The 26,036-nt window shown below is 42.1% G+C and overlaps 2 protein-coding genes across 5 annotated transcripts in view; one reads left to right on the plus strand and one right to left on the minus strand.

Annotated features, from left to right (window-relative positions):
* Nucleotides 1-3,490, minus strand: part of cdc45 (CDC45 cell division cycle 45 homolog (S. cerevisiae)) — a 46,768-nt gene extending 43,278 nt beyond the window's left edge. For all 4 annotated transcript variants that reach the window (XM_043716058.1, XM_043716057.1, XM_043716056.1 and 1 more), the window contains exon 1: nt 3,360-3,490. In XM_043716058.1, coding sequence (XP_043571993.1) covers nt 3,360-3,410 — 51 coding nt within the window. In that variant the 5' untranslated portion in view covers nt 3,411-3,490. The remainder of the gene's footprint in view (nt 1-3,359) is intronic.
* Nucleotides 3,491-12,693: 9,203 nt separating this feature from the next.
* The window catches only part of ufd1l (ubiquitin recognition factor in ER associated degradation 1), a 33,063-nt gene continuing 19,720 nt past the window's right edge, over nt 12,694-26,036 (plus strand). Inside the window, exons 1-4 of the mRNA XM_043716060.1 lie at nt 12,694-12,816; nt 20,431-20,560; nt 23,877-23,909; nt 24,476-24,597. Of these exons, the coding sequence (XP_043571995.1) occupies nt 12,814-12,816; nt 20,431-20,560; nt 23,877-23,909; nt 24,476-24,597 (288 nt within the window). The 5' untranslated portion in view covers nt 12,694-12,813. The remainder of the gene's footprint in view (nt 12,817-20,430; nt 20,561-23,876; nt 23,910-24,475; nt 24,598-26,036) is intronic.

A 26,036-nucleotide genomic window follows, 5' to 3' on the forward strand; every position in this document is an offset into this window, starting at 1 on the left:
CAGGTTATATGTTTGCCCACTGAGCTGGAAAGTTTGTTTTCAAACGTTTCATCACCATACCAGGTAACATTACCAGTGAGACTCTGGTGAAGCACTGGTGTTATGTCCCAATAGAAACCGCACTTCACCTGAGGCTCACTGATGACAAATCTTCCAGCTCAGCGAGAAAACTTACAACTGAATCTCAACCTGAGCTACAAATCTTCTCAAAAACCTCAAACACCTATGTGCGCAATATGCTAATACTAGCCCGAAGATGAATCAAATTGACTGACGTCTGACATTGTGATGCTGGGGCACTCAAAAGGAGATTGAGATGCATCATTCACTTTGCACTTCTGGCTAAAAAAAGTTGAAAATATTTTACCCTTACCTTTTACCCTGATATGCTGGGCTCCCCTATCATTGAGGATGCGAATATTTGTAGATATGGTTACAAGCAGGAGGTTTCCTTGCCCATACTTAACCCAATGCTATGAGACTTCATGGAGTATGCAGTTGATGTTGAAGACTCTCAGGGCATCTGCCTCCTAGCTGTATACTATTAAGCTATTATCTCTGCTTATTTGCCCTGCTGATAGAACAGGGTGTACCCAGGGTTAATGGTGTTGTCTGGGACAGTGTGTGCAATGCATGATTTAATTAGTAAGACTATGTCAGGCTGTCTCTTGACTGGTCTGGAAACAGCTGTTCAATTTTGGCACTGGCCCAAAGATGTTGGCAATGAGGATTCCTTCTTGTACAGATGTACTATGTTCAAACTTCTGTATTCAATAGCAACAATTAAAGATGATTTGCTTGAAGATTTTGAAAGGAATTAATGGGGTAGACGAAGAGGAACTTTTTCCACCAGATAGGAAATATATGCAAGATTTTCCAGAGATGTGCACATCCAGAAAAAGCATTATAAAAGTGAACCTTTGATCTTCAATGACTGCTGTCAAGTAAAAACAATATGTAATGGTTGAGGATTCAGTAATGGTAATGCTATTGAACATGACAAAGAGAGGTGATTAAAATCTCTCTTATTGGAGATGATCATTCTCTGGTACTTGTGCAGCTGGACTGTTACTTGATCAGCTCAAGCCTGAATTCTATCCCTATCTTGCTACATATTCCATTTGAACTCATCATTATATGGAGTAGAGGGTGAAAATTTGCCACTCAGTGCAAATTGGTGGTTGGCCAACTAAACAGAAGTGACACTAGTGACATGAATGGAATGTACCAATCTTTACATCGGTGATAAACCCAAGAGAAAAAGTACATAAGTAATTGAATATGAAAGGCAGCAAAGCATAGCGTTTCACTTATCCGGAATTTCAACTGCTGAGTCTTTGTTACATCTTGTTTATTCTATGTTACTATTACCGTTATACTAATCTAGATTAGGTGTCAAAAAAGTTCTAAATAGAAGGCAAGCAAAGGAAGTCCAACTAGTCTTTCATGAAAACAGGGACACCAAGCCCCTAAAACCTTTTCTATCATTCAATCAGTTCAAGCATACTGTGCTTCAAAACCTATTTTGCTTTCCTTGTTTATGTTATTTCTTCCCACATTTCAATCATTTCCTTTCAGGTATTGAATGATGCTGAAGCATCAAATCACCTTGAATAATAATGCAATCATACAAATGACAGACAATTAAGACAAAGTCCAGCTATTTATTGCCAACTTTCAATATCACCAAAGCAGTACTATGGGCACAGATTAGATTTAAGAGGATGTTGCCATGAATGAAATATTGTTATCTGAGTAAAGCCTGGAGAGTCTTATTTCTTTGGAACAGAGGGTTGAAGGGAGACTTAAGTGAAGTATGCAACATTATGAGATACATTGATAAAGTTGATCAGAACAACCCCACTTTCCTTAGAAAAGGAAAATAACAGTGTCAAAGATTTGAAGTAATTGACATGATTAGAGGGGAATTGACAGGATTAGACGGCAAATCACATTCACTGCAATAAAATGCAAGGCTCTTTCAATACCACCTAAACCCACAACCTAGAATGACAAGGGCAATAAAATATGGCAACACCAGTACCTGCAAACTCTTTTCCAAGGCACACACATCTTGACCTGAAAATATATTGCTGCTCCTTCACTGTCACTGGGACTTTTCACGAGTGCTAGAAATGTATGTCCCTTTAATGGCAAGCCAGAACAGCTCCAGAATTGATTCAGAGTAGGTGACAATCATCAGACTTTGCCTTTTTAGTGGTGGGAAGTTCAGGAGTGCATAAAAGCATATTTAAATATAAAAACAAAACGGGGCTTTTGTGCTGCTGTGCACACTATCTCTTAGCCAGGAGATACAGCTTCAAGTCCCAACTGCTCCAGCGCTGTGAGATAACATGTCCATACTGGTTGATTAGAAAATTAAAAAATGTTCTGGGTTCTGAGACCTTAAGTAGGCTTCTGAACAGAGAAAGATGGAAATTTGTGTTGGTGTTAAACTAAGATTTACAATGAAGCCCCTTGTAAATCTCTGAAAGCTTTTTGCTGCATAATTCAATGGGTGGCCTGTTAAACAATACCCTTCCTAACACTGTTTGCCTGGCAGAGATTTTTTTTAAAAATGGCATTTTCAAAGGCAACAAGGATTGGTCGATAAATGCTGGTAGCCTTGGTTCTCAGATATGATAAACAGTAAAATACAAGATCACATACGAACAAAGACCTAAAACTAACTATTAACAAACATTCCAGTTTGCCTACTTACAAAGTGATCTAATTTGAATGTTGCCATTCCTATTATTAAGAGCTTATGGATTTAAGTGCCCTGACTCTATGTCTTTTCCTAAGCCTATTTCTCTTAAAAGTGACAGCACATTGATGCATATTAAATTTCAAATGCTACCATGTCACTTTAATCAAAAGGAGGCTGTCCAGAGAAGGAGGCTAATTCCCAGTGGCAGTGATTGCAGGTTAAGGTCAGTTTTGTTTTATTCATTCATGATGACGGCCTTGCTGGTTAAACTAACATTTATTACCCATCCAGAGGGTGGTTAATAGTCAATTAGACAACTGTGTGTCTCGAGTCACATATCGTCACCAGACCAGGTAAGGATGGCAGTTTCCGGAAAGGACATTATATTGAACCAGATTTTTATTTCCCCTGAGAATCGACGGCGGTTTCATGGTCACCATTAGACTCTAAACTCCAGCTTTCTTTTGAATTCAAATTCTTGCATCTGCCGTAGCGAGATCCGAACCTGGAACATTACCAGAGTCTCGGGATTAACAGTCCGGCGATAATATCACCCAGGCCTTGCCCTCCCCGCCTTGAGTTTTGCTGCCTGGGCTTGTGCAGCGTCCGGGCCTTGTACATCTGCCGCCTCACCTTCCCGTTTCCTCACCTGATTTACAATCACATCGTAAAATTCCTTCCGGAAATCCGACAGGAACATGGTGTGCTAATACACCCCGGTACCGGTTTCCACCCCCTCAATCTGCAGCCGCCACCACCGACACTGAAGAAGAAGAAGAACAACAAGCCACCACCGACACTGAAGAAGAAGAAGAACAACAACAACAACCCGTTTCTGGAGCCTGCCGACTGCAAACTTGGCGCCAAACGGCCCGTCAGCTGCAGCAACTGATTAGTGATTGGGTGGAGGCTCGGGATCTCCTCGCCGATTGGATTGTCGCGTTGCTTCCCTCACTGATTGGATGGCGGCTGTCCGCTGTTGATTGGACAGTGGAGTAGCATCTCCTCACTGATTGGAATGAATCCTGTCTCTTGATTGGTTAGGCGGATCGCATGCTGCATATGGACTGGATGGGAAATGGGTGTCTGCTCTTGATTGGTCCACATCCTACCCCCTGATTGGATGGAAAGCACAAAATTACAAAGATTTGATTGAACTCAATCGAGGAGTCTTCATACGCTCAGCAAATGTGGCAACTTTTGTTGGGAAGAGTTCATGGTTCGCAATATTTGAGGAAGATAATGGAATACTGATCTTTATATGTGGAGTATAAGGATGCAGAAGTTACTCTGTAGTTATACCCCACAAGATAAAGATAATCTATTTCCATTGGTTGGAAGAACTAGCTTTCGGAGGGCTGCTCATTCATAAGGTGGTTGTGGGTGACTGTCAATGTTAACTGTTTTCTCTCCACCTGCAACAGTTTATGCTTTTCTTAAAGCTAATTTAAAAATCACACAACACCAGGTTATAGTCCAACAGGTGTTGTGTGACTTTTAACTTTATACACCCCAGTCCAACACTTGCATCTCCAAATCTCAAAAGTAATGTGTGTCTGGGTGAAGGAGTTAGCCTGCCTTGGTATTTTTTCCTCTCTGAACCTATGTCACTAGCAACAATGTGAAAGGAGAACCAAAGTACATATCTCCATGTCACTACACAGCCTTTCCATTGGCAGGTCCTCAACTGTACCTCCTACCCATGACAAAGATTCACAGGAATTTCACCCTCTTATCAATGTCAGTAATACTGCCTACCAAATAACAACCAACAGGACCTCATCTCAAATAAACAAGGAGTCATATTGGACTTGAAGTTTTAACTCTACTTGCCTCTCCCTGCATGCTGCCAGATCAGCTGAGATTATCCAGCACTTCTGATTTTCTTTCAGATTTCCAGGATCTTCAGTATTTTGGCTTTATTTGAATTGTTAAATATTCCTATTTTGAACTCTGCTGAGAACATTTAGTCGAGGACAGGAGAACAAATAATGTAAACTGGAGACTAAATACTCAAGACTGAGGTGCACAGGCAGGTTGCTTGTAGTTAATTACCAACTTTATGACCAAAGTTCTTGAGCAGCAGAATATAACATCATCAAATTGGGTGCTTTTCTTCACCATTTTGTTTCGATTTCTCCAAATTTGATGCTTGATTTACTTTTCATTGTGTTTTAAAATAACCTTGAATAAAACAACACTCTCCTCCCCTCCCCCTCCTTTGGTGGTGTAATTTCAAATGAGATACTTACTTGTAATCGGATAAACCTAACTAATCAACTATTTAGACGTTGTTTCAATTGTAACATTCAGTAATTCAGGCAGATTTTACTGGTTTCATCACAGAACCTTGGGATTCTTATCTTTGAAAAATAAAAGTTAAGGGCTCTTGTGGCCCATTAGTAATACCCCTACTTCAAGACTGAGAGCCCCTAGTTTCAAGTTCTGCCTGTTTCGGAATTGCAGAATAATATCTCTGAATAGGTGATCTTGCATTTATTGGCAAACTCGATAATATGATACACTTACATAAAATGTTTAGCAATTATTGTAATTGAGGGGAGTGCAGCAGTCAATTGACACAGAGCATGTCTTCACATTCAACAGTAAGAATGAGCAGATAATCTGTTGAAGAATACATAATACCCAGTAGTTGAACTTTCCACTCATCTTCAAAAATCGCCTTAGGATCTCTTATATCCACCTGAGATGGAAAAGGAGCCATAATGTCTCAGGTGAAACGCAGTGCATCCAACAATACCATGTTCCCTCAGTAGTGCACCAAACTGCCTTGATGTGCTCAAGTCTCTTGAGTAAGACTTAAAAAGAATTCTGGGGTGTCATGGACGAGGCCAGAGCACTCAACACATTCTTAAGCAGGCAGCTCAGACCATAACTTTGCAATTTGTTTCAGTAAGTGCACAGTGAAAACTACCCAGATTAAGTTAGCTAGGTTGACTACCAGATTGTAAAACAGACAAAATTTATTCACAAAATTACACAATGAAACACCTTATATGGATCTGTACGTCTCTTTGACAAGTCAGAGAAGGCAAGAGACTTTGTGGACAAATTAACTTAATCTGAACAATTTAGTATGTACAAATAGTAGTGTTGTTTGGATATTTGCTGAAAATGCGTTGCTGGAAAAGCGCAACAGGTCAGGCAGCATCCAAGGAGCAGGAGAATCAACGTTTCGGGCATGAGCCCTTCTTCAGGAATGAGGAAAGTGTGTCCAAGATAAAAGGTAGGGAGGATGGACTTGGGGGAGGGGCGTTGGAAATGCGATAGGTGGAAGGAGGTTAAGGTGAGGGTGATAGGCCGGAGTGGGGGCGGAGAGGTCAGGAAGAAGATTGCTTTGGATATGTTTCAACATTCCTTTAAAAAAAAGAGGAAGTCTGGTCGGGGTTTTTTTTTCCTTTTTTATTGGTAATAATCTGGTCTAAACTATGCCCGGGAGTGGTTGGTATGCATGCTTTCAATTTCTATATTAAGTTATACCAAAGGATGGGTGGGATACTTAACTTTTTTTCAAAATTTCTTTGTTGATATTGTTATTCCATGGTGTATTTTCTTTTTTTGCTGCTTGTGTTTGTGGTGCAGCTCTTGCTACAAGGAGAGAAAATTGTTGGGATGGCTAGATGCCTACTTAATGGTGGTTTATGCCCAGTTTAGGTATTTAAATGCCCTGTGCAGTATTGGCAGCAGGATGGGAAATTGGATTATGGGATGTATAGATGTCCCCTTTAGGCAAGGAGTGAGTTGCCCTATTCAGCGCCATTGGTGCTTTATATGTTGGGTTTTTTTTAGTTTTTGTTGTGTATAGTCTTAGATAGCTCTGTAGGTTTGTTAACTGTAGAGGTTCTAATTTATGTAGTTTTTATGTTCAGTAGATCGTGCGACATTCTTGGCGATTCCTCCTCTCTGGACTCTAAATGTTACTACAGGAGGTTATGGCTAATGACTTGATTAAATGATGTACCTGGAACATCAAGGGGAGTCACTCACCAATTAAGAGGAAAAAGGTACTTTTGCATCTTAGAAAGGAATAGGTGGATATTGTTTAATTACAGGTGACACACTTGGATAATAGGGAGAATTTGAACTACAGCAGATTGGCTTTGATTGGGTTTACTTTTCATCATTCAATACTAGAAGTAGGGGAGTGGCTATATTGGTTCAGAGGACTCTCCCATTTAAGTTACGGGAATGTGTTAAAGACATACACAGGAGGTTGGTAATCCTCAAAGCCCTGAAAAACGGGCAAGAATATGGTGTTTTAAATGTTTCCTGCCCGTTGGCCCATCCCCTCAAATTTCTGGTAGATGCATTCTCTAAATTTGGTGGCTCAGTGGTTAGCACTGCTGCCTCACAGTACCAGGGTCTCAGGTTCGATTCCAGGCTCAGGCAACTGTCAGTGTGGAGTTTGCACATTCTCCCTGTGTCTGTGTAGGTTTCCTCCAGATGCTCCGGTTTCCTCCGACAGTCACAAAGATGTGCAGGTCAGGTGAATTAGCCATGCTAAATTGCCCATAGTGTTAGGTGCATTAGTCAGAGGGAAATGGGTCTGGATGGGTTACTCTTCAGAGGGTTGGTGTGGACTGGTTGGGCCGAAGGGCCTGTTTCAACACTGTAGGGAATCTAATCTAAATTGATCAGTCTCGGGTCCTGGCATATCATTATAGGGGGAGATTTTAATTGTTTTATGGATCCTACAGTAGACAGGTACCCTCTGTACAAACTAAATAATCAGTGGATCCATGCTTTACAGTTGAAAATTCTCCGCAGGGTCCACTTGGCTCTGGATTGTTTGTCAAAATTTAAACCAGGGGTATCTTTAACATGCCCCAAGTGTGGGGATAGTACGGGCACTCTTACCCATTGTCTCTGGTCCTGTGGTAGGCTTCAAACGTACTGGAGCATTGTGGAGGGGATTTGGGATGTAAGGATGGAGAAGGACCTGATCTCTCTTCTGCTTGGCCTGCCCAGTGTACTCCCTGTAGATGCGCATAAGAAAAAAGCTTTTCAACATCCTCACTTTATGTGCAAGAATGAATATCTTGTTTGGTTGGGTGTCCGAAAATCCCATGTGTCTGTTGGATTGGCGGAAGATTATTATGGAGCACATTCTCTTGGATTTTCTGACAAGTATGGTATACCACAAAACTGAGAATTTCTATAAGACATGGCAGCCCTTTTTCAACTGCCTGAACACAGATTTGTCTGCCACACGATAAGGGCTTTTATATAGCCATAACGATTGTGCTTTATGGGTCCAATATCCAGAGACGGGGAACTGTGAATGTATGAATATGTGAAAATTAATGCTCTCGATATTTGAGACTTAATGCTTTGTTTTGCTGAGCTGTATTATTATTATTTATTAGTTTGTTGTTAGTTATTATTTATTTAGTTAAGTAGTTGGGGTTTTTTAAAAGTATATTTTATATATATTTATACATTTGTACATGAGAGCGATCTGGGTTTTTAATTTTTTTGTGTTCTTCCTTTGTATTGTTTTGTTTTGTATTTGTAATATAAAAAATCTATTTTTCAATAAAAACATATTTTCAAAAAATTTCTGACTGAGTACTATTATTGAACTATGGGTGAAAAGTCAATTGTTTAAAAACAATTTAGGCCATTCTAGCCTTCCCTGTGGACATTTTATATCCTAGTCATCAGCTGCCTTCAGAGCCTAATACTGTATCAAAACGCCAGCATGATGACATCTCAAAGATATTAAATATATTGCCAAGATAATTTGAGTGTTTTTAAGGAGTGATTTTTATGGAAGCATTTAAGATTGGTGGCACAGTGGTTCAGTGGTTAGCACTGATTCCTCACAATGCCAGGGATCTGGTATTGATCCCTTCTTCAGGAATGAAGAAAACCCTTCCTGAAGAAGGGCTCATGCCCGAAACGTCGATTCTCCTGCTCCTTGGATGCTGCCTGACCTGCTGCGCTTTTCCAGCAACACACCTTCAGCTCTGATCTCCAGCATCTGGAGTCTTCACTTTCTCCTATCTGGTATTGATCCCAGCTTCAGGCAACTATCTGTTTGGAGTTCGCACATTCTCCCTGTGAGTGCATGGGTTTCCTTCCACGATCCAAAGATGTGCAGTTTAGGTGAATTGGCCATGCTAAATTGCACCTAGTGTTCAAGGATGTATAGGTTACGTGCATTAGTCAGGGGTAAATGTAGAGCAATGGGGTGGGTTGCTCCTTGGAGGGTCGGAGTGGACTTGTTGGGCCAACTGGCCTGTTCCCACACTCTAGGGATTCTATGATTATGTAGATTTATTTTCATTGCTCAGTGACATGGTAAAAGAGTGCTCAAAAATTAAAGGAGCATTAGGCAATTAGAAAAACTCCTTTCATAGCACTTGAAATTGCCACAAATTCAGGCTGAAGCCAACTCCATTCATTTTTATAAAAAATTAATTTATGGTTATTTTCCAAAGAGAATATTGAGGAGTTCAAATTTCATAAGTTGGTTGGAGAATAGATTGACAACAATATTGCATTCTATATCTTTAGTCTAAGTTGTAAGAGTTCCATTGTAGTATCAGAGAAAGTTGCATAGTCATATAGAAAACAAACGTTTGCTGCTGGAAAACTGTTGCCAAGTCATTTTGTGTGTATTGTACCACATTTGGGCTACACAACTGGAAACTGAATTCATTATTATTTGTGTGGCAGGAAGAATTATAAAATCATGCCTTCCTTCATGAGCAACCTTCAACATGAGGTTGATGCTATACGAGTCAGTATGTATCAAAAATGGGCAGCTTTGGGAAACATATTAATCCCATAGGTACAGATTATATTAATATATTATCAATTTGCTTTGATTTTAATTTGTTTGGTATTCAGTCATGAGGTGGAGTTTAATTTAGATAAATGCGAGGTGCTGCATTTTGGGAAAGCAAATCTTAGCAGGACTCATACACTTAATGATAAGGTCCTCAGGAGTGTTGCTGAACAAAAAGACCTTGAAAGTAAGGCACAGGTAGATAGGATAGTGAAGAAGGCATTTGTTATGCTTTCCTTTATTGGTCAGAGTATTGAATACAGGAGTTGGGAGGTCATGTTGCAGCTGTACAGGACATTGGTTAGGCCACTTTTGGAATATTGCGTGCAAATCTGGTCTCCTTCCTTTGGGAAGGATTTGTGAAACTTGAAAGGGTTCAGAAAAGATTTACAAGGATGTTGCCAGTGTTGGAGGATTTGAGCTATCATGAGGGACTGAATAGGCTGGGGCTGTTTTCCCTGGAGTGTCAGAGGCTGAGGGATGACCTCATAGAGGTTTATAAAATCATGAGGGGCATGGATAGGATAAATAGACAAAATCTTTTCCCTGGGGTGAGGGAATCCAGAACTAGAGGGCATAGGTTTAAGATGAGAGGGGAAGGATATAGAAGAGACTTAAGGAGCAACTTTTTAAAGCAGAGGGTGGTACGTATATGGAATGAGCTGCCAGAGGAAGTGGTGGAGGCTAGTACAATTGCAACATTTAAAAGGCATCTGGATGGGTATATGAAAAGGAAGGGTTTGAGAGATTTGGGCCAGATGCTGGCAGGTGGGATGGATTGGATTGGGATATCTGGTGTTCTGGACTAGGCCAGACCACTCAAAACATTCTTAAGCAGGCAGCTCTAGACCATAACTTTGCAATTTTTTTCGGTTAGTTTACAATGAAAATTATCCGGAGTAAGATAGCTAGCTTGACTCCTAGGTTTAAAACAGACAAAAAATGTATTCACAAATTTACACAATGAAACACGAAGAACAAAATAAAGAACCCCTACAGAACTCAATCTACCCAGCTAGACTTAATGATGCTGTTCCGAATACACACAACAGTCCCAATAAGCAAACTCCCTTTAAAAACCATGCTTACAGGTTGAAGTTGAAGGACAGAAAAAAGAGTTTCCACACAGCTCCTTGTTCAACTTCGCAGTTCAAGACTGAACTAAAACTGCTCAGCTCAGGTCAGCTAAAGAGCTGACTACTGCCCTTTCATTATACAGGTCACTTCTAAAGCATAACCACTTTGGCCTGAACTTTCATCTGTTTACATATAAACAAAAGGCCTCCCAAAATCCTTTTCATCTCTGTACCAAACCAGACTGATCAGAGTCCAGCCCAGTTTATTGCCCCTCTGAAAAAATCAAGGACAGAGTCTCCTTGAGTCAGGGAACAGCTTTTAGGAAAAATGGGACTAGCTTTGTGACACTGGTTGGCATGGACGAGTTGGACTGAAGGGTCTGTTTCCATGCTGTACATTTCTATGACTCTATGTGGGTGTTACTGGCTTGGACAGCATTTATTACTCTAGTTACCCTTGAGGAGATGGTGGTGATCTGCCTTCTTGAACTGCTGTAGACCATGTTCTGTAGGTGGACTCACAATGTTATGAGAGAGGGAATTCCAGGATTTTGACCCAATGACTTTGAAGGAATGGCAATATATTTCTGAGTCAGCATAGTGAGTGGCTTGGGGTGAATTTGCAGGTGGCAGTGTTCCCATAAATCTGTTACTTTTGTCCTTCGAGATGGAAATGGTTGTGGGTTTGGAAGGATCGTTGGTGGATTTCTTGTGGATAGTGCACACTGCCACTACTGAGTATCGGTGGTGGATGGAGTAGATGTTTGTGGATATGGTATCAAATAGGCAACCTGTTTTGTCCTGGAAAGCGTCAAGCTTCTTGAGTGTTGAAGCTGCACCCATTCGGGCAAATTTGGAGTATTCCATCACACTCCTGACTTGTGTCTTGTAGATTATAGACAGGCTTTGGGAAATCAGGAGGTGAATTACTCACCGTAGTATTTTTGAGTTGAGTCTAGTTGAGTTTCTGGTCAATGGTAACCCCCAGGATGTTGATAGTGGGGGATTTAGTAATGGTAATACCATTGAATGTCAAGGGATGGCAGGCATATTGTCTTTTATTGAAGATAGTCATTGTTTGGCATTTGTGTGGCATGAACATTACTTCGAGGAGAAAGTGAGGACTGCAGATGCTGGAGATCAGAGCTGAAAATGTGTTGCTGGAAAAGCATGAGCATTACTTGCCAAGTCTGGATATTGTCCAGATCTTGTCGCAATATTATCTCAACATGAATACATTTTAAAACTCAAATCACATTTTTCAAAACATTCCAGTTTCCACCTCTTAGTGATTGGGATTTATATAATTGTAATGAAAATGACTTTTGCCTTCAATTCCAGTCTCCCTGCTACAGGAAGATGTTAAACTTGAAAGGGTGCAGAAAAGATATACAAGAATGTTGCCAGCGTTGGAGGGCTTGAGCTATAGGGAGTGGCTGAATAGGCTGAGGCTATTTTCCCTGGAGCATTGGGCAAGGATAGGGTGAACAGCCAAGGTCTTTTCCCCAGGGCAGGGGAGTCCAAAACTGGACAGCATACGTTTAGGGTGAGAGGGGAAAGATATAAAAGGGATCGAACGGACAATTTTTTCATGCAGAGGGTGGTGCATGTACGCAATGAGTTGTCAAAGGAGATGATGGAGGTGGGTATAATTACAACATTGAAGAGGCATCTTGATGGGTATATGAATAGGCAGCGTTTAGCAGGATATGGACCAAATGCTGGCAAATGGGACGAGATTAATTTAGGATATGTGGTCAGTATGGACGAGTTCAGCAAAAGGGTCTGCTTCCCTGCTGTATGACTCTTTAACCTGCTCTCCACTCTGTTCACTCCTGATGCCGTTGTGTTGAGCCCGGTTGCTAAGGCCCATTCTCCTACCCCTTGACCAGCTGCACCAATAGCGTGTGTGAATTGACAGAGCTGTCCCGAAACACCCAACCACAAGCAGACAGGAAGGAGGGGCTTGTTGATGCCTGCATTGATTGGCCTGTGAGCGCACCGGCCTGCCGAGTGCGAGCGTTGATTGGTCCAATGCCGGACCGCTCTATTAGTGATTGGCTGTCTCGATGAGGCTGAGGCCCGCTCCTGGCCCGATTGCTTGTCAGCGGAGCGGCTTCCGGCGGAAATGGCGATGCGGAGACAGTGAGTTGATAAAGAGCAAAAGCTAACCGGCAACTTATTGTGGCGACGCAGCCAGAATACAGTCAAACATGGTAAAGTATCTGGAGTGAGCGTGGGAGGTATTGTCATTGTGGGGTGGGGGGAGGCGGGACAGAACGGACGGCGCAATCATGGGCGGGGATTCTGGCCTCGGTCAGACTCGAGGGCCCCTCTCCTCGGATTGAGGCTCTGTGCTCAGTCACTGTCATTAAATATCAACAGTGACGGATTAAGAGAAATGTCCTGTCGGAACGCGTTTGTAATTTTGATTTCTGACTCCCAGAAGACTGTAGGAGCAGGTTACTGCAGCTGCTGGAATCTGCACTGAAAATAACAGCGGGTCGGGCAGCGTCCGTGGGGAGAAAGCAAGCTAACGGGCGGCATTTGTGGCACGGTCCCATTTGTGGGCGGCACGGTGGCACAGTGGTTAGCACTGCTGCCTCACAGCGCCAGAGACCCGGGTTCAATTCCCGACTCAGGCGACTGACTGTGTGGAGTTTACACATTCTCCCCGTGTCTGCGGGGGTTTCCTCCGGGTGCTCCGGTTTCCTCCCACAATCCAAAGATGTGCAGGTCAGGTGAATTGGCCATGCTAAATTGTCCATAGTGTTAGGTAAGGGATAAATGTAGGGGTATGGGTGGGTTGTGCTTCGGCGGGTCGGTGTGGACTTGTTGGGCCGAAGGGCCTGTTTCCACACTGTAAGTAATCTAACATCTCCAGCCGAGATGGTTCTTGATGAGAGCTGACGTGAAGTGGGGCGGGCGTGGGTGGTGATGTAGGAGTGCGGGAGTGGAGATGGTGACGAAGAGATGTTGACAATTCCAGATTAAGTAATCAGAACGTGAGAATGGTGGAACGGTGGTGGTTCCAACTGCCAGACTTGAAAGAGCAAGGGTTGGACCCAAAACACCGACTTCTCCACCTCCTCCTGATGCTGCCTGGCTTGCTGTGTTCTTTCAACCTCCTGCTTGTGCGGGGAGGGGAGAGAAGACATGGTGATAGAGAAAGCGAGGGCTGCAGATGCTGGAGATGAGAGTGGAGAGTGTGATGCTGGAGAAGCACAGCCGGTCAGGCAGCACCCCAGGAGGAGGAGAATCTATGTTTTGGGCATAAGCCCTTCATCAGGAATGAGACTTGTGGGGTGGAACTGGGGCTGGGGTAAATGTAGCTGAGAGTGTGAGGAGGGTGGGGTTGAAGGTGATAGGTCGGAGAGGGGGATGGAGTGGATGGGTGGGCAGGAATATGGACTGATAGGATAGTTCAAGAGGGTGGTGCTACGTTGAAAGGTTGGACCTAGCATAAGGTGGGGGGAGGGGAATTGAGGAAACTGGTGAAATTGATCCCATGAGGTTGGAGAGTCTCAGGGTGTTCTTCCTCCAGGTGGAGGTGATAGGGGTTTGGTGATGGTGACAGAGAATGTAACAAATGAACGGAAGAAATGGGAGTTGGTTCATAATTTGAAGGTGTTGAACACAATATTAAATCCAGAAGGATGTAAAGTGCCTAGTCTGAAGATCAGATGTTGTTCCTCCAGTTTGTGCTGTAATGCACTGGAGCATTGCAGCATGCTGAGGACAGGCAAGTGGGCATGTAAGCAGGATGCTGTGTTAAAAAGACTGGTTACAGGAAGGTTGGAGTCGTGCTAGCGCACAGACAGGAGATGTTCTGCAAAGTGGTCACCCAGTGTGTGTTTGGTTTCTCCAGTGTAGAGCAGGCCATGTTGGGTGCAGCAAATGCAATACACAAGGAGGTGCAGGTGAAATGCTGCTTCACTTGGAAAGACTGTTTAGGACCTTGGATGATGAGCAGGGAGTTGAAGGGGCAGGTGTTGCACCTGCTGCAGTTACATGGGAAGGGATGGTGGTGTTGGTGGGCATGGAATGGACAAGGATGCTCTGGAGGGGGAATGATCCCTTTTGAAATATAGGTGGGGGAGTGAGGGAAGATGTGTTCGGTGGTGGCATTGTAGTTGTCTGTAATGGGGGAGAATGACCCTTTGATTGTGGAGGCTGGTGGCATGAAAAGTGAGGACAAGATTGACCTGGCTATGCTGTAGTGAATGATGGGAAAGGCCAAGGGCGGAAGCGGAAGTGATCGGTTGGTTAGGGTTGAGGGCCCTGTCAAATACAGTGGGTGAGAAACCATGGTTATGGAAGATGGAAACCATGTCAGTAGTGCTATTTTGGAAGGTGGCGTTATCCGAACAGATATGACGTAGGTGAAGGAACTGGGAGAATGGGATGGAGTCCTTGCAGAACGCAGGCTATAGTGAAAGGAGCTATAGGAGACGGTAGGTTTTTAATGGATAGTAGTAGACAGCTTATTTCCATTTATTGCCTTAAATGAATGGTGTTTTTTTTTGTAATTGTTAGAATTTGACAATTCTTGCTTTTTGGGAGGTGGGGGGGGAGGGGGGAATGTAGTGCTGGAAAAGCACAGCAGGTCGAGGAGCAGGAGAATTGAAGTTTCGGGCATAAGCCCTTCATCAGCATCTGCAGTCCTCACTTTCTCCCAATTCCTGCTGAAGCCATATAAAATCCATCTCAAAAACCCTTCTTCGCCAACCACATACTGGATAGTCATGATAAGGTGGTGAATTGGGGAAATTAAATTATAAATGATGAATCTATTACTGAACAGCTTTTCGAAGTGTTATTTGATCACTTGTAATGAACCACAATTTTGATCATCCCTGTGTGGAAATCGTTCAGCTGGAGAGTAGCATTTAATGAGATTACTGCAACTTTAGGTTTACAAATAGTGTCTGAGGACTGCTAATTTGTCTCCTTTCTTGTGTACCTCTCAAAAAGTTTGTGTTTCCTGCTATATCTCTTTTGTTGGTTTAAACTGAAGGCAGTTGCTATGGTTTGAAAATTAGGGCAGATGTGTTTTTTCAAAGAGATGTAAAATATCTAACATGAATGATATATTTTATAGAATTTACAATGTGCAAAAAGGTCATTTGATTTGAGCAGTGTATTTCAGTGTGTACTATGCATATAAGGCAACAGTTGTAATTGCATTTATTTATGGTAATCCTATATATCTTCAAAGGTGATTGTTTCTCTGTCAATATTGACCCTGGAAATAAATTCAATCACCTCATGAGAAACTGCTCATTTTGCTTTCTGCTTTAAATCTCTTGTTTTTAATCTCTGTCAATGGCTCATCATTTTTCACACCTCTGTTATTAGAAGCCATATGCTTTTAAGTTCTTCCATTCTTCCACAAAAGTGAACTAGGTTTATGCTACATGTGATTAGGGAACGGAATTGTGGCGGGGTCAAAGATGATAACTTCACTCTTTATAAAATTTAGGTTGGAAGAAATTTCTTCTTAATCGGTACTGGATGTTGCACAAGTTAATGTAAAAATAGTGAAGGGTCATGAGTGTGAGACAGAGCTTTGTGTCATCAACATAAATGTAGAAACTGCCTTTGTATTTGTGTGTGTCATTGCTAAGATGGTGCATGTAGGTTAGAAGTAGAAGATAGCCAAGAATATACCGCTATGAGATACCACGAATAATGTATGATTTGGAAATGAGAAGATACACATTGTGGGTGATTCTATTAGTATATAGATGAGAATGGAACCAGATGAGCACAGACTCACCCAGCTGGTCAGTGGTAGAGACAATGTGGTCAGCCGTGTCAGAGACTAGATGATGAGAAAAGCAACGAGGGACTCTTTGCGACTGTTACACTCGTATTGGATGTCATTTTGACTTTGACAGCCACTTCATCACTATGGTGGGCAGAAAACTACTTGGAGAAATCCACATTTTCAGTGTTGACTCATAGAAGCTGTGTAGGTAGCAAGAGTACATTTAGTATATGTTTCAACAAAACATTTGCTTATTAGGTAATCTCGTTGTCTTTGATGTTACATGGGTCAGAAAGCTACAAGTCTGTAGTTTGCTTCTATTTTTTCTTTTTTTACTAAGTTCTTTAATGGTGGTAGTGCCCCCAAATCAAAGCTTTGAGCTTTGGTACAGTATGGTGCTGAAGACTTGAGGTTTTTTTTCCCCTTCTGAACTGCAGTTGGACCTGCAAAATTTCAAATCTGTTAATCACCGTCTTGGAAAATTACAGCGGATGCAGTATTCATCGCAGTTTTAGGCTGATAATTCTGGATTACTACTGCCATTTGCATGAAAGTGATTTCAAGCTCTAACATTAAGAATCAGTGCTCTTATTCAAAAATCTCCCAAGCAAGGAAATTCATCCTTTATGAAATCATTGTTTTAAGTACCTTAGTTGGATTATCTCAAAATCGCTAAACTAAAAGAAATTCAAGCCAATGTCATGCAATCTGTCCTCATTACGTGAGAAAAACGTTATTTTGGAGTAGGTTGAGAATTATTTTTTAAGGGAGCATGGAGCATTGCAGTCACTGTCCAATCATGCAGGGATTCATTAGTTGTGTATTCATTTTCAATCCTTCTCCCCTGTATTTTACACTGCTAAAGGTTGATCTTAATGTGAAGATTGACTCATGAATTTTGGCTGAAAAAGTCACAATTTTACACATGCCTCATGTAAAATCAAATTTGCTCCTGTTCTTAGCCATGGACTCCAGCTATGCCTGCCTCTTCGTCGGATATGTGGAACAGTGCATATTCAGTAGTTACGCTGCCACTATTCCTCACCTTTTCTTCCGCTACATTGATGACTGTATCAGTGCCACCTCATGCTCCCACGAGGAGGTTGAACAGTTCATCAACTTCACTAACACCTTCCACCCTGACCTCAAATGCATGTGGACCATCTCGGACACTTCACTTCTGTTCCTACACCACTCCGACTCCATTTCCGGCGACCAAATCAACACTGACATCTACGTCAAACCACTGACTCCCACAGCGACCTGCACTCCACTTCCTCCCACACCTTCCTGTAAAAATGCATCCCCTTACTCCCAATTCCTCCGCCTCTGCAGTATCTGCGTGTAGGTGGAGCAATTCCACTTCGGAACATCCCTGATGACCTTCTACTCCAAGGACTGCAATTTCAGCTCCCATGTAGCCAACAATGCCCTTCAGCACAGCTCATCCACTTCCCGCACCTCTGCTCTTGAATCCTACCCTTCCAACTCCAACATGGAAAGAACCCCCCAAGTCCTCACCTTCCAACCCACCAATTTCTGGATACAATGCATCATCCTCTGCCATTTCTGCCACCTACAGTCAGACCTCACCACCAAAGATATATTTCCCTTCCTATCCCTATCAGCATTCTGCAAGGACCATTCCCTCTGCAACTCCCTCCATTAAGTCCATGCCCCCAACCCATCCACCTCCACTCCTAACCCCTTCCCTTGCCACCATGGTGTACAAACTGCACCCATACCTCCCCTCTCCCCTCCAACCAAGGTCCCAAAGGATCCTTCCACATTTAGCAGAGATTTCCCTGCACGTCCAAACATGTCATCTCTGTATCTGTTGCTCACGATGTGGTCTCCTCTACATTGGGAAGACAGGGCACCAACTCATAAACGTTTAAGGGAACATATCTGGAATACACATACCAAACAACCCCACTGCCCTGTGGCCGATCACATCAATGCCCCTCCCACTCTGCCAAGGTCGTGCAAGTAGGGCCTCCTCCTCTGCCAAATCCAAGCCACCTGGCGCCTGGAACAAGAATGCCTCATCTTCTGCCTTGGGACCCTCCAACCACAGGCATCAAATTCGATTTCACCATTTTCCTCATCTCCCCTACATCTCTTCCCAGATCCAGTCCTCCAACTCCGCACCGCCCTCTTGAACTGTCCCACCTATCTGCTCCACCCTCTGCTTTGACCTATCACCATTGCCCCACACCTGCATCTACCTGTCACCTTCCAAGCTACCCCCGCCTCCCTCCTATTTATCTCTCCTACCCCTTTCCCCTTACATTCATGATGAAGGGTTTAATCCCGGGTCGTTGACTGTTCTGCTTCTCGGATGCTGCCTGACCTGCTGTGCTTTTCCAGCGCCACACTTTTCGGCTCCTGTTCTTCCTTTACCCACCGCACTATCCCTGTACTGCTTCATACACTTGCTGAAAAAAAGACAGCAGGTAGGAGACATAGAACGGCAGCCTTAATTAACCAGTTTTTGTCGGTCCATCTTAATAACTTCAGAGGTTTCCACCCGGCTTCGTGGCATCCAACAGTGTTGGATGTGGCTTTGCCTTGCCTACCCGAAATAGATGCACAGGAAAAGTCAGTTGTCGCTCGGTGAGCAATTGTTCGAAAAGTGATATGATGTTTTGCTTCAGTCTTTTTGGCAAGCTGACATGACGTCACAAGATACCATTATCACCCTTTGCAGCTCACCTATTTACCTGACTTGACTCAGAGGAAGTCCCACACTCCTGAAATTCCTGTTGGGAGACTACCTGCTGCATCAGGAATTCCAGATATATGACCGCAACAAGCATCCTTGTTAAACCAAGACAAATGGTTAATCAAGCTTCTCTGTCAGTGAATTTGTTCTGGTCATGTTCCTAGTACAGAATGCTATGTGGGGCCCAAATCAAACAGTTGTGTCAATGCCTCAAACACAATCTCTGTAAAGGTTGACCCATAACTTTGCAACAATGTATATATATTGGTGTTCTAACTGTGACTCTTAAACGCCAATTAAAAAAGACTCTTAAACACCAATTAAAGAAAATTCTTAGCAACTTGAAAAATCAAATTTTGAGGGAAAATTATGCCCATTGTCTGAGAATACAGTACTGAAAATGGATTTTTGTGTTATTGTATTAAGTGACGTGATGAGCTTTTACAATTTGAGAAAAATGCAAAGAGGTGTTCTCGAATGCTGGAGTCGTTGTACTAGGTTGTATGGTTCAAGATGCTCAGTGGATTTGAGCTTATTCTCACTTTTTTAAATTCAATTTGAAGTAGCAACAAGGTTGCAAAACGTATTTTCAAATTGGTCCTGATTTAAAAATTTGAATTTCTTTATTGACTGTTAGATTACATGCGTGTTAAAATACGCAAATATGTTCTTAGCTTATAAGCAATAGACAGCATTGTGTCTTCACTGCAGCAGCTTCAGGTTGCAGGGACGAGTTGGACCAAAGGGTACGTTTACCTTTTAAGATGCTTTTTTTAAAAAAAATCTATCCCTTATCTGCTTTTTGGTCACCTGTCTTAACGTGTCCTGATGTGGCCTAGTGACAAATTTTGCTCTGAGATTAGTCTGCAGATGCTGGAGATCAGAACTGGTGTATTACTGGAAAAGCACAGCAGGTCATGCAGAATCTGAGGAGCAGGAAAATCAATGTTTTGGGCCGGAGCCCTTCATCAGGAAACAAATTTTGCTCATAATGCTCCTGTGAAGTGCTTTGAGACATTATACTAAATAGTGGTCATTATGTAAATGGAAGTTGATACTTTCTCTGAATTAATTTTATTTCTGATGATTAGTCAGTCTAATGTCTAGAATTCCTCTGACACATTGGCCCCTGAGGAAAGACCAGGAGTGTTCAGACAAGAAAGAAAGGCAAGGCTACTTGAAACCTTCCAGCATATTCTATGACTTCCTTCAGTAAACCCTAGAAGATACAGCAAATATATTTTTTCTGCCTTTTTTGATGCAATGTATTTTGATTTTTTTCTTTGACATTTTCTCATTCTCTTTCTTTCTTTTTCTTTCCTCTTTTTGTTGTAGTTTGCCTTCAATATGTTTGACCAGGCAATTCCACATGCCTTTCGGAATCGTTTCTCAACACAATACCGATGCTACTCAGTCTCAATGTTCGCGGGCAGTGATCGGTCAGATGTAGAGAAAGGAGGCAAAAGTAAGTGGATGGGGAAATGGGGCAGTGGGTGTGATTGAACATATCTGTTGGCAAGCTAGTGGCAAATGAATTTGCTCCATGAATGAGAAGGCTGAATAGCGAGTTTTATAGAGGTGGAAGAGGTTTGGTATTCTGTGTCCTGTTGATGAATATTATTATTTTTGATAAGAGTGCTAGGTATTGATATGAAATATATTTCTAAATACCTATATGAAAAATTCAGGAGAATCACTAATTGAGACCATGTGGAATAGTATCATAAAGGGGGAGTTTCTGGGGAAGACTGGTTTGTGAGATAAGTGCAGCTTTGCTAAGTCAGTGGTGCTATATCTCTGAAGATCTGGATTCGAGCCATCACTCAAGGACCTGAACATATAATTTAGTCTGAAATTTCAGTGCACCATTGAGAGCCAGCTGCACCATTCAGATGAAATATTAATTTTATGCCCCCATTGGCATTTTTTGGGAATTACAAAGAATCCCTGGTCATTGGTCAAAGAATAACAGGGAAATTCCTCATGTATTCCTTCAACTAGTACCCAGTATTACAGGACCTATTTGTGGCCTGCTTGTTAGAAAAGCAGAGGCACTGCAGTAAAAATTTCTAAAGATAAAATCAGAACTGAGGTTACAAGAAAGACTGAACAGGTTGGGGTTCTTTCCTGTGGAAAAGAGGGCCAAAGATGACCTAATAGTGGTCTCCAAAATTATGAACTCTGATAGAATTCATAAGTGGTAATGTCCTGGGGAAAGCCCAAAAGTAGCACTTATAAGATGGTCACTAATAAATCCAAAATGGAGTTAAGAAAAAAACGTCTTTGCAACTAAATTTTTTTCACTGCTGTCTTCAAGGCAACTTGATTCAGAACTTAGAAATCAGTTTTGTGAGGGTGGAGGAGAGAATCGTTTTGTAATACAAAACTAATCCCCAGCTTCATTTTCTACTCGAAACTATTGTCTTAAACAACACTTTCCTGTTGTCTTCATCCTTGCATTCAACAAGTTAGTGTGAAGAGCTAATGGTTTTTGTTCTTATAGTCATGTCCATCTGTCTCTGATCAGCTGCATCCCTCTGTTCCTCTGGCCTCAGAGCGCACTCTAGCTTTGAACTCTGCCTTATGCTAATTTCTCTTTAACCTCCCTTTGCTCCTTCTCCAAATGCTTCTGGTCTAACCAGTGCACTTGCTCTCTCAACCCAATTCCCACTAAACCGTTCACCACCCAACCTCCCCTCCTGATCACCATTTAGCGCTCTCTCGCGCTCTTTCATGCACTCTCCATTAAATCCGTCACCACTCCTCCTAAACAAAACCTTGCTCTGTATAGACTATTAGCTCATCTCAGACCTTCCTTTTTTAAGTTCCCAAATCAGTGCCCAATTCTCTCAGAACTATTATGAAAATCTCTTATTATGCTTCTGCCCCTTCCACAGTTATGAAACTTCCTGCCAAGGTCACAAATTATGCCTGTGTCTGTCTTAACCTGTCTGTATTCTTCAACATGTCCTCCAAAGACTCTTCACTGCCAACCAGATGTCTGGGACTGTCCTTGCAGGGTTCCATACTTACCTATCATGGCTATGATTCACTTCCTGCTGCAGGCCATTAACTCTGATGTCCCCTAAGAATTTGTCCTTCTCCCTTCCTTTTTACTAGGGCCTAGCATCAGTTTTCACATGTAAGCTGATGGCATCCATCTTTATCTCAGCATCACACCTGTGGGCTCTTCCATTATTGCTAAATAGCAGACTGTGTATCCGACAGCCAGTGTTGGATAAGCAGGAATGTCTTCAAGTTAAATATTGAGAGGCTTAAGCCATTGTTTCGATCCCTGTACCAAAGTCCACACCGTAGCTTTCAACTCTCTTGCTTCCGGTGAAATCCAGTCTATCCAACCTTTCTTTGTAGCTAAACTCGCGCCCCCCCCCCCCCCCCTGCGACACAGTCTCCAAAGCATCCACGTCTTTGTAGTGTGGTGACCAGAACTGTACACAATATTCCAAGTGTGGCCTAACTAAAGTTCCATAAATGCAGCATAACTTGTCTCTCCTTGTAGTTAACGCCCCTTCCAATGACAGCAAGTGTGCCATAAGCCTCATCTACTGTTATCTACCTGCACTGCCACCTTCAGTGGTCTGTGGACCTGCAACCAGATCCCACTGCATATCAATACTCCTTAGGGTTCTGCCATTTGCTGTATAACTTCCACTGTACTTGACCTGATCTTGTCCCAGATAGAAGTTTATAAGATTGTGAATGGCATGGATAGAGTGGAAAGTATGAGGCTTTTCCCTGGATGGAGGGGTCAATTACTAGGGGACACAGGTTCAAGGTGCAATGGGGGGGGTGGGAGGAGTTTGTCAGAGAATGTGAGAGGCACGTTTTTCACATGAAGGGTGGTGAGTAACTGGAATATGCTGCCAGAGCAGGTAGTGGAAGCAGACACAGCAGCATTCAAGAAGCACCTGGATGAATACATAAATAGTTTGGGTCTAGAGGGATGCGGATCCTCTCAGTGAAGCCAATTTTAATATGGAAGGGCAACATGTGCTGATCCAGGCTTGATGAATTGAAGGGCCTCTTCCTGTGCTGTATTGTTCTTTGTTCATTGCTTGCTCTTTCTCCCTGGTGATACTTTGAGATTGATCCTTTCTGTTTGCGATCTTTGAAATATTTGATTTTTGATGCAAGCTTTCAACGTGTGCCATAGTGATGACTGAACTGCTGCTGAAACCCTCATTTGTTCCTTTGTTATCTGTACACCGTCCTCCAGAATCCACTTCTGTCCGGTCAAGTTTATCCAAAATGCTGCTGTCTGTGTCTTTATTTACACCACATCCTTTCACCTCTCACCACGGTGTCCGTTGGGTCCTGATCATGCATCATCATCATTTTAAATTTTCATCTTGCTCATTTTATCATACCCCACATTTAACCGACTGCTTTCTACCTTAGTAATCTTCTCCTGCCACAGAACCCTTTTGACATAACTTCAGTCGACTAATTCTGTCCTCTTGTGCATCTCCAATTCCTATCACCACCATTAGTGACTGAGCCTTCACTTGCCAAGTCCCCAAGTCCCCCTCTACGTCCCTCTTGTCCTTTTTAAGGTGCTCCTTTAAAGCCTGGTTCTTTACGGGAACATTTGATCATTTAACCTGAAGTCTTTTTGTGGTCTAGTGTCATATTTTGTTTTGGATCTTCTTATTAGGCATTGGGATGGATTATTTTGTTAAAGAGTAATATACTGTATTTGATATTAGAGGAGCTTGTACTTTATTATGCTTATCTGCTTTGTGTTCAACTTCTCTCTGCAGTAATAATGCCACCATCTGCTCTGGATCAACTGAGTAAGTACCTGAATCCCTGAGAACAGTTTTTTATCATTGCTTAACATATATTAAGGATACTTTTAAAAGTGAATTTAGCAACAGTTTGCAAAAACAATTCGTTCCTTTTATGCCTGGTTCATGTGTGTCTCTATGTACGTCCTGTCAATTTTCTTGACTGAGAACTGGAGAGGGTTTCAGTCGTAAAGCATTAACCCCATCCAAGTTTTCTTTTTGCTTTTAAGAAATGTGCAGTGTTCTGATCATGAGTTTACCTTTGAAATTAAGGTTTTAACCTAAATACTTGACTACAGTAACACGTTGTAAATGAGGAATTCAGGAGCAAGAAGGGAAGTTGTGCGGATCTTTTTACACCCAAAGGATGATCGATCTGTGGCGTATGTTGCATGTGAGGCTGTTGCTGAGAGTAGAAGTTGAATTGAAGAATAAGTACAAATGGGGAAGTGGGATAAGGACAATTGGAAAGGGATGGACCTGCTAAAGTTTTTCTTTGCCTCAAATATTTCATGTGCTTCTGCCTTTTGTAGCTATACTAGGACAAATTTATCTGTTTTATTTTCCATCAGGTCGTCTGAATATTACATACCCAATGCTTTTCAAACTTACAAACAGAAAAACTGACCGAATGACACACTGTGGTGTCCTGGAATTTGTGGCAGAAGAAGGTATCTGTTACCTGCCTCACTGGGTGAGTGGTGACTGGTGGGGAATGTGACCACAATACTGTATTTCGAGAAGCAGTGCTGCAAAAATAAAACCCTGTGAATGTTTTACCAAGGTTTTACTGATTTTTGGCACTTGAGCTGATGCTGAAAGGTACGATAGAACAATAGTATCTGCTGATTCTGTGGATTTACCGCAGTCCGAAAATATGATTTGGAACATTCCAGAAATAATTCCAGGGGGCTGCCAGGGAGACAAATTTCCCATTTAAATGATAGAATTCGCTACTACCTGCGGTTTTGGGCATCCGCAGTGGATCTTGGAACGTATCACCCATGGATATGGGGGACTGCTGTATATGTTTTATCACCGAGAGCCAGGATTCCCTGAAGATAACTGTTGTAGTCAGGAGGCTAGCTACTTGGATTTTCTTTCTTTATTTTTGCAGAGATGTCTTTCGATACTTGAGGATATTCTTTTGGTTTTATTTTTGAGTATAGATTTAATGATTTCTATAATAAACATTTAATGGAAATGAATGTTCAGATAATTTCAATTTCAGCATTGTACATAATTCAGCATAGTCAGAATTTAATGCGACAGTTTTTTTTTTAAATGAAACAACTTCCAATTAAGCAAAGTGTTGATTTCCTTTAGATTAGGAATTCAAGTTAATTTCCTTCTCCGAGCTGAAGATGCAATGAAAGAAATTTGTTTGGTATTTCAGTCAAAAATACTCCAACCATTGTCATAAAAAAGCAAGCTAAATGCACTCTCAGCATGCTGTTATTGGTGACAACTTCTGTGCATAAAATGATTGCTGCATTTGTTTCAGTGATTATCTAAAATACAAATTGCCCTGGCAACTAAGCTCCTTTTATGTTTCTTGGGATGACAGGAAGGCTGGAGTTTGAAGATTGGGAGGCCACAGAGGAAGTGAGAGAAGGAGGGAAGAAAGGGATGCTGCAAAAAAAAACAGATCAACTTCAAACTAAAATAAACTTGTCTTTTTATTCAGTTTTGTTGAGCAGGGTCCTATATTTTACATCTTGGTGTGCCAACTTCTGGCAGGCAGCTGAGTCACTTGAGAATTAGATCAACTTTCTTTCTGCTCTTTGCACCATCTAAAAGTGGTGTCCCAGGATACTGTGCCTCATATTGTTACAATGAGCAATGCAGTTCAGAGTAATTCATTGCAATTTATTATATGCCTCAAACTAAACTTTTTTATTGAAAGAATAGTCTTAAACTGAAAAGTCTGGGCGGCACGGTGGCTCAGTGGTTAGCACTGCTGCCTCACAGCACCCCAGATCCAGATTCAATTCTAGCCTCGGTCGACTGTGTGGAGTTTGCACATTCTCCCTGTGTGCTGCGTGGGTTTCCTCCAGGTGCTCTGGTTTCCTCCAATCCAAAGATATGCAGATTAGGTGAATTAGCCATGCTAAATTGCCCATAGTGTTCAGG

This window comes from Chiloscyllium plagiosum, chromosome 25, assembly GCF_004010195.1.
Source record: "Chiloscyllium plagiosum isolate BGI_BamShark_2017 chromosome 25, ASM401019v2, whole genome shotgun sequence".
In the NCBI taxonomy this organism is placed as follows: Eukaryota; Metazoa; Chordata; class Chondrichthyes; order Orectolobiformes; family Hemiscylliidae; genus Chiloscyllium; species Chiloscyllium plagiosum.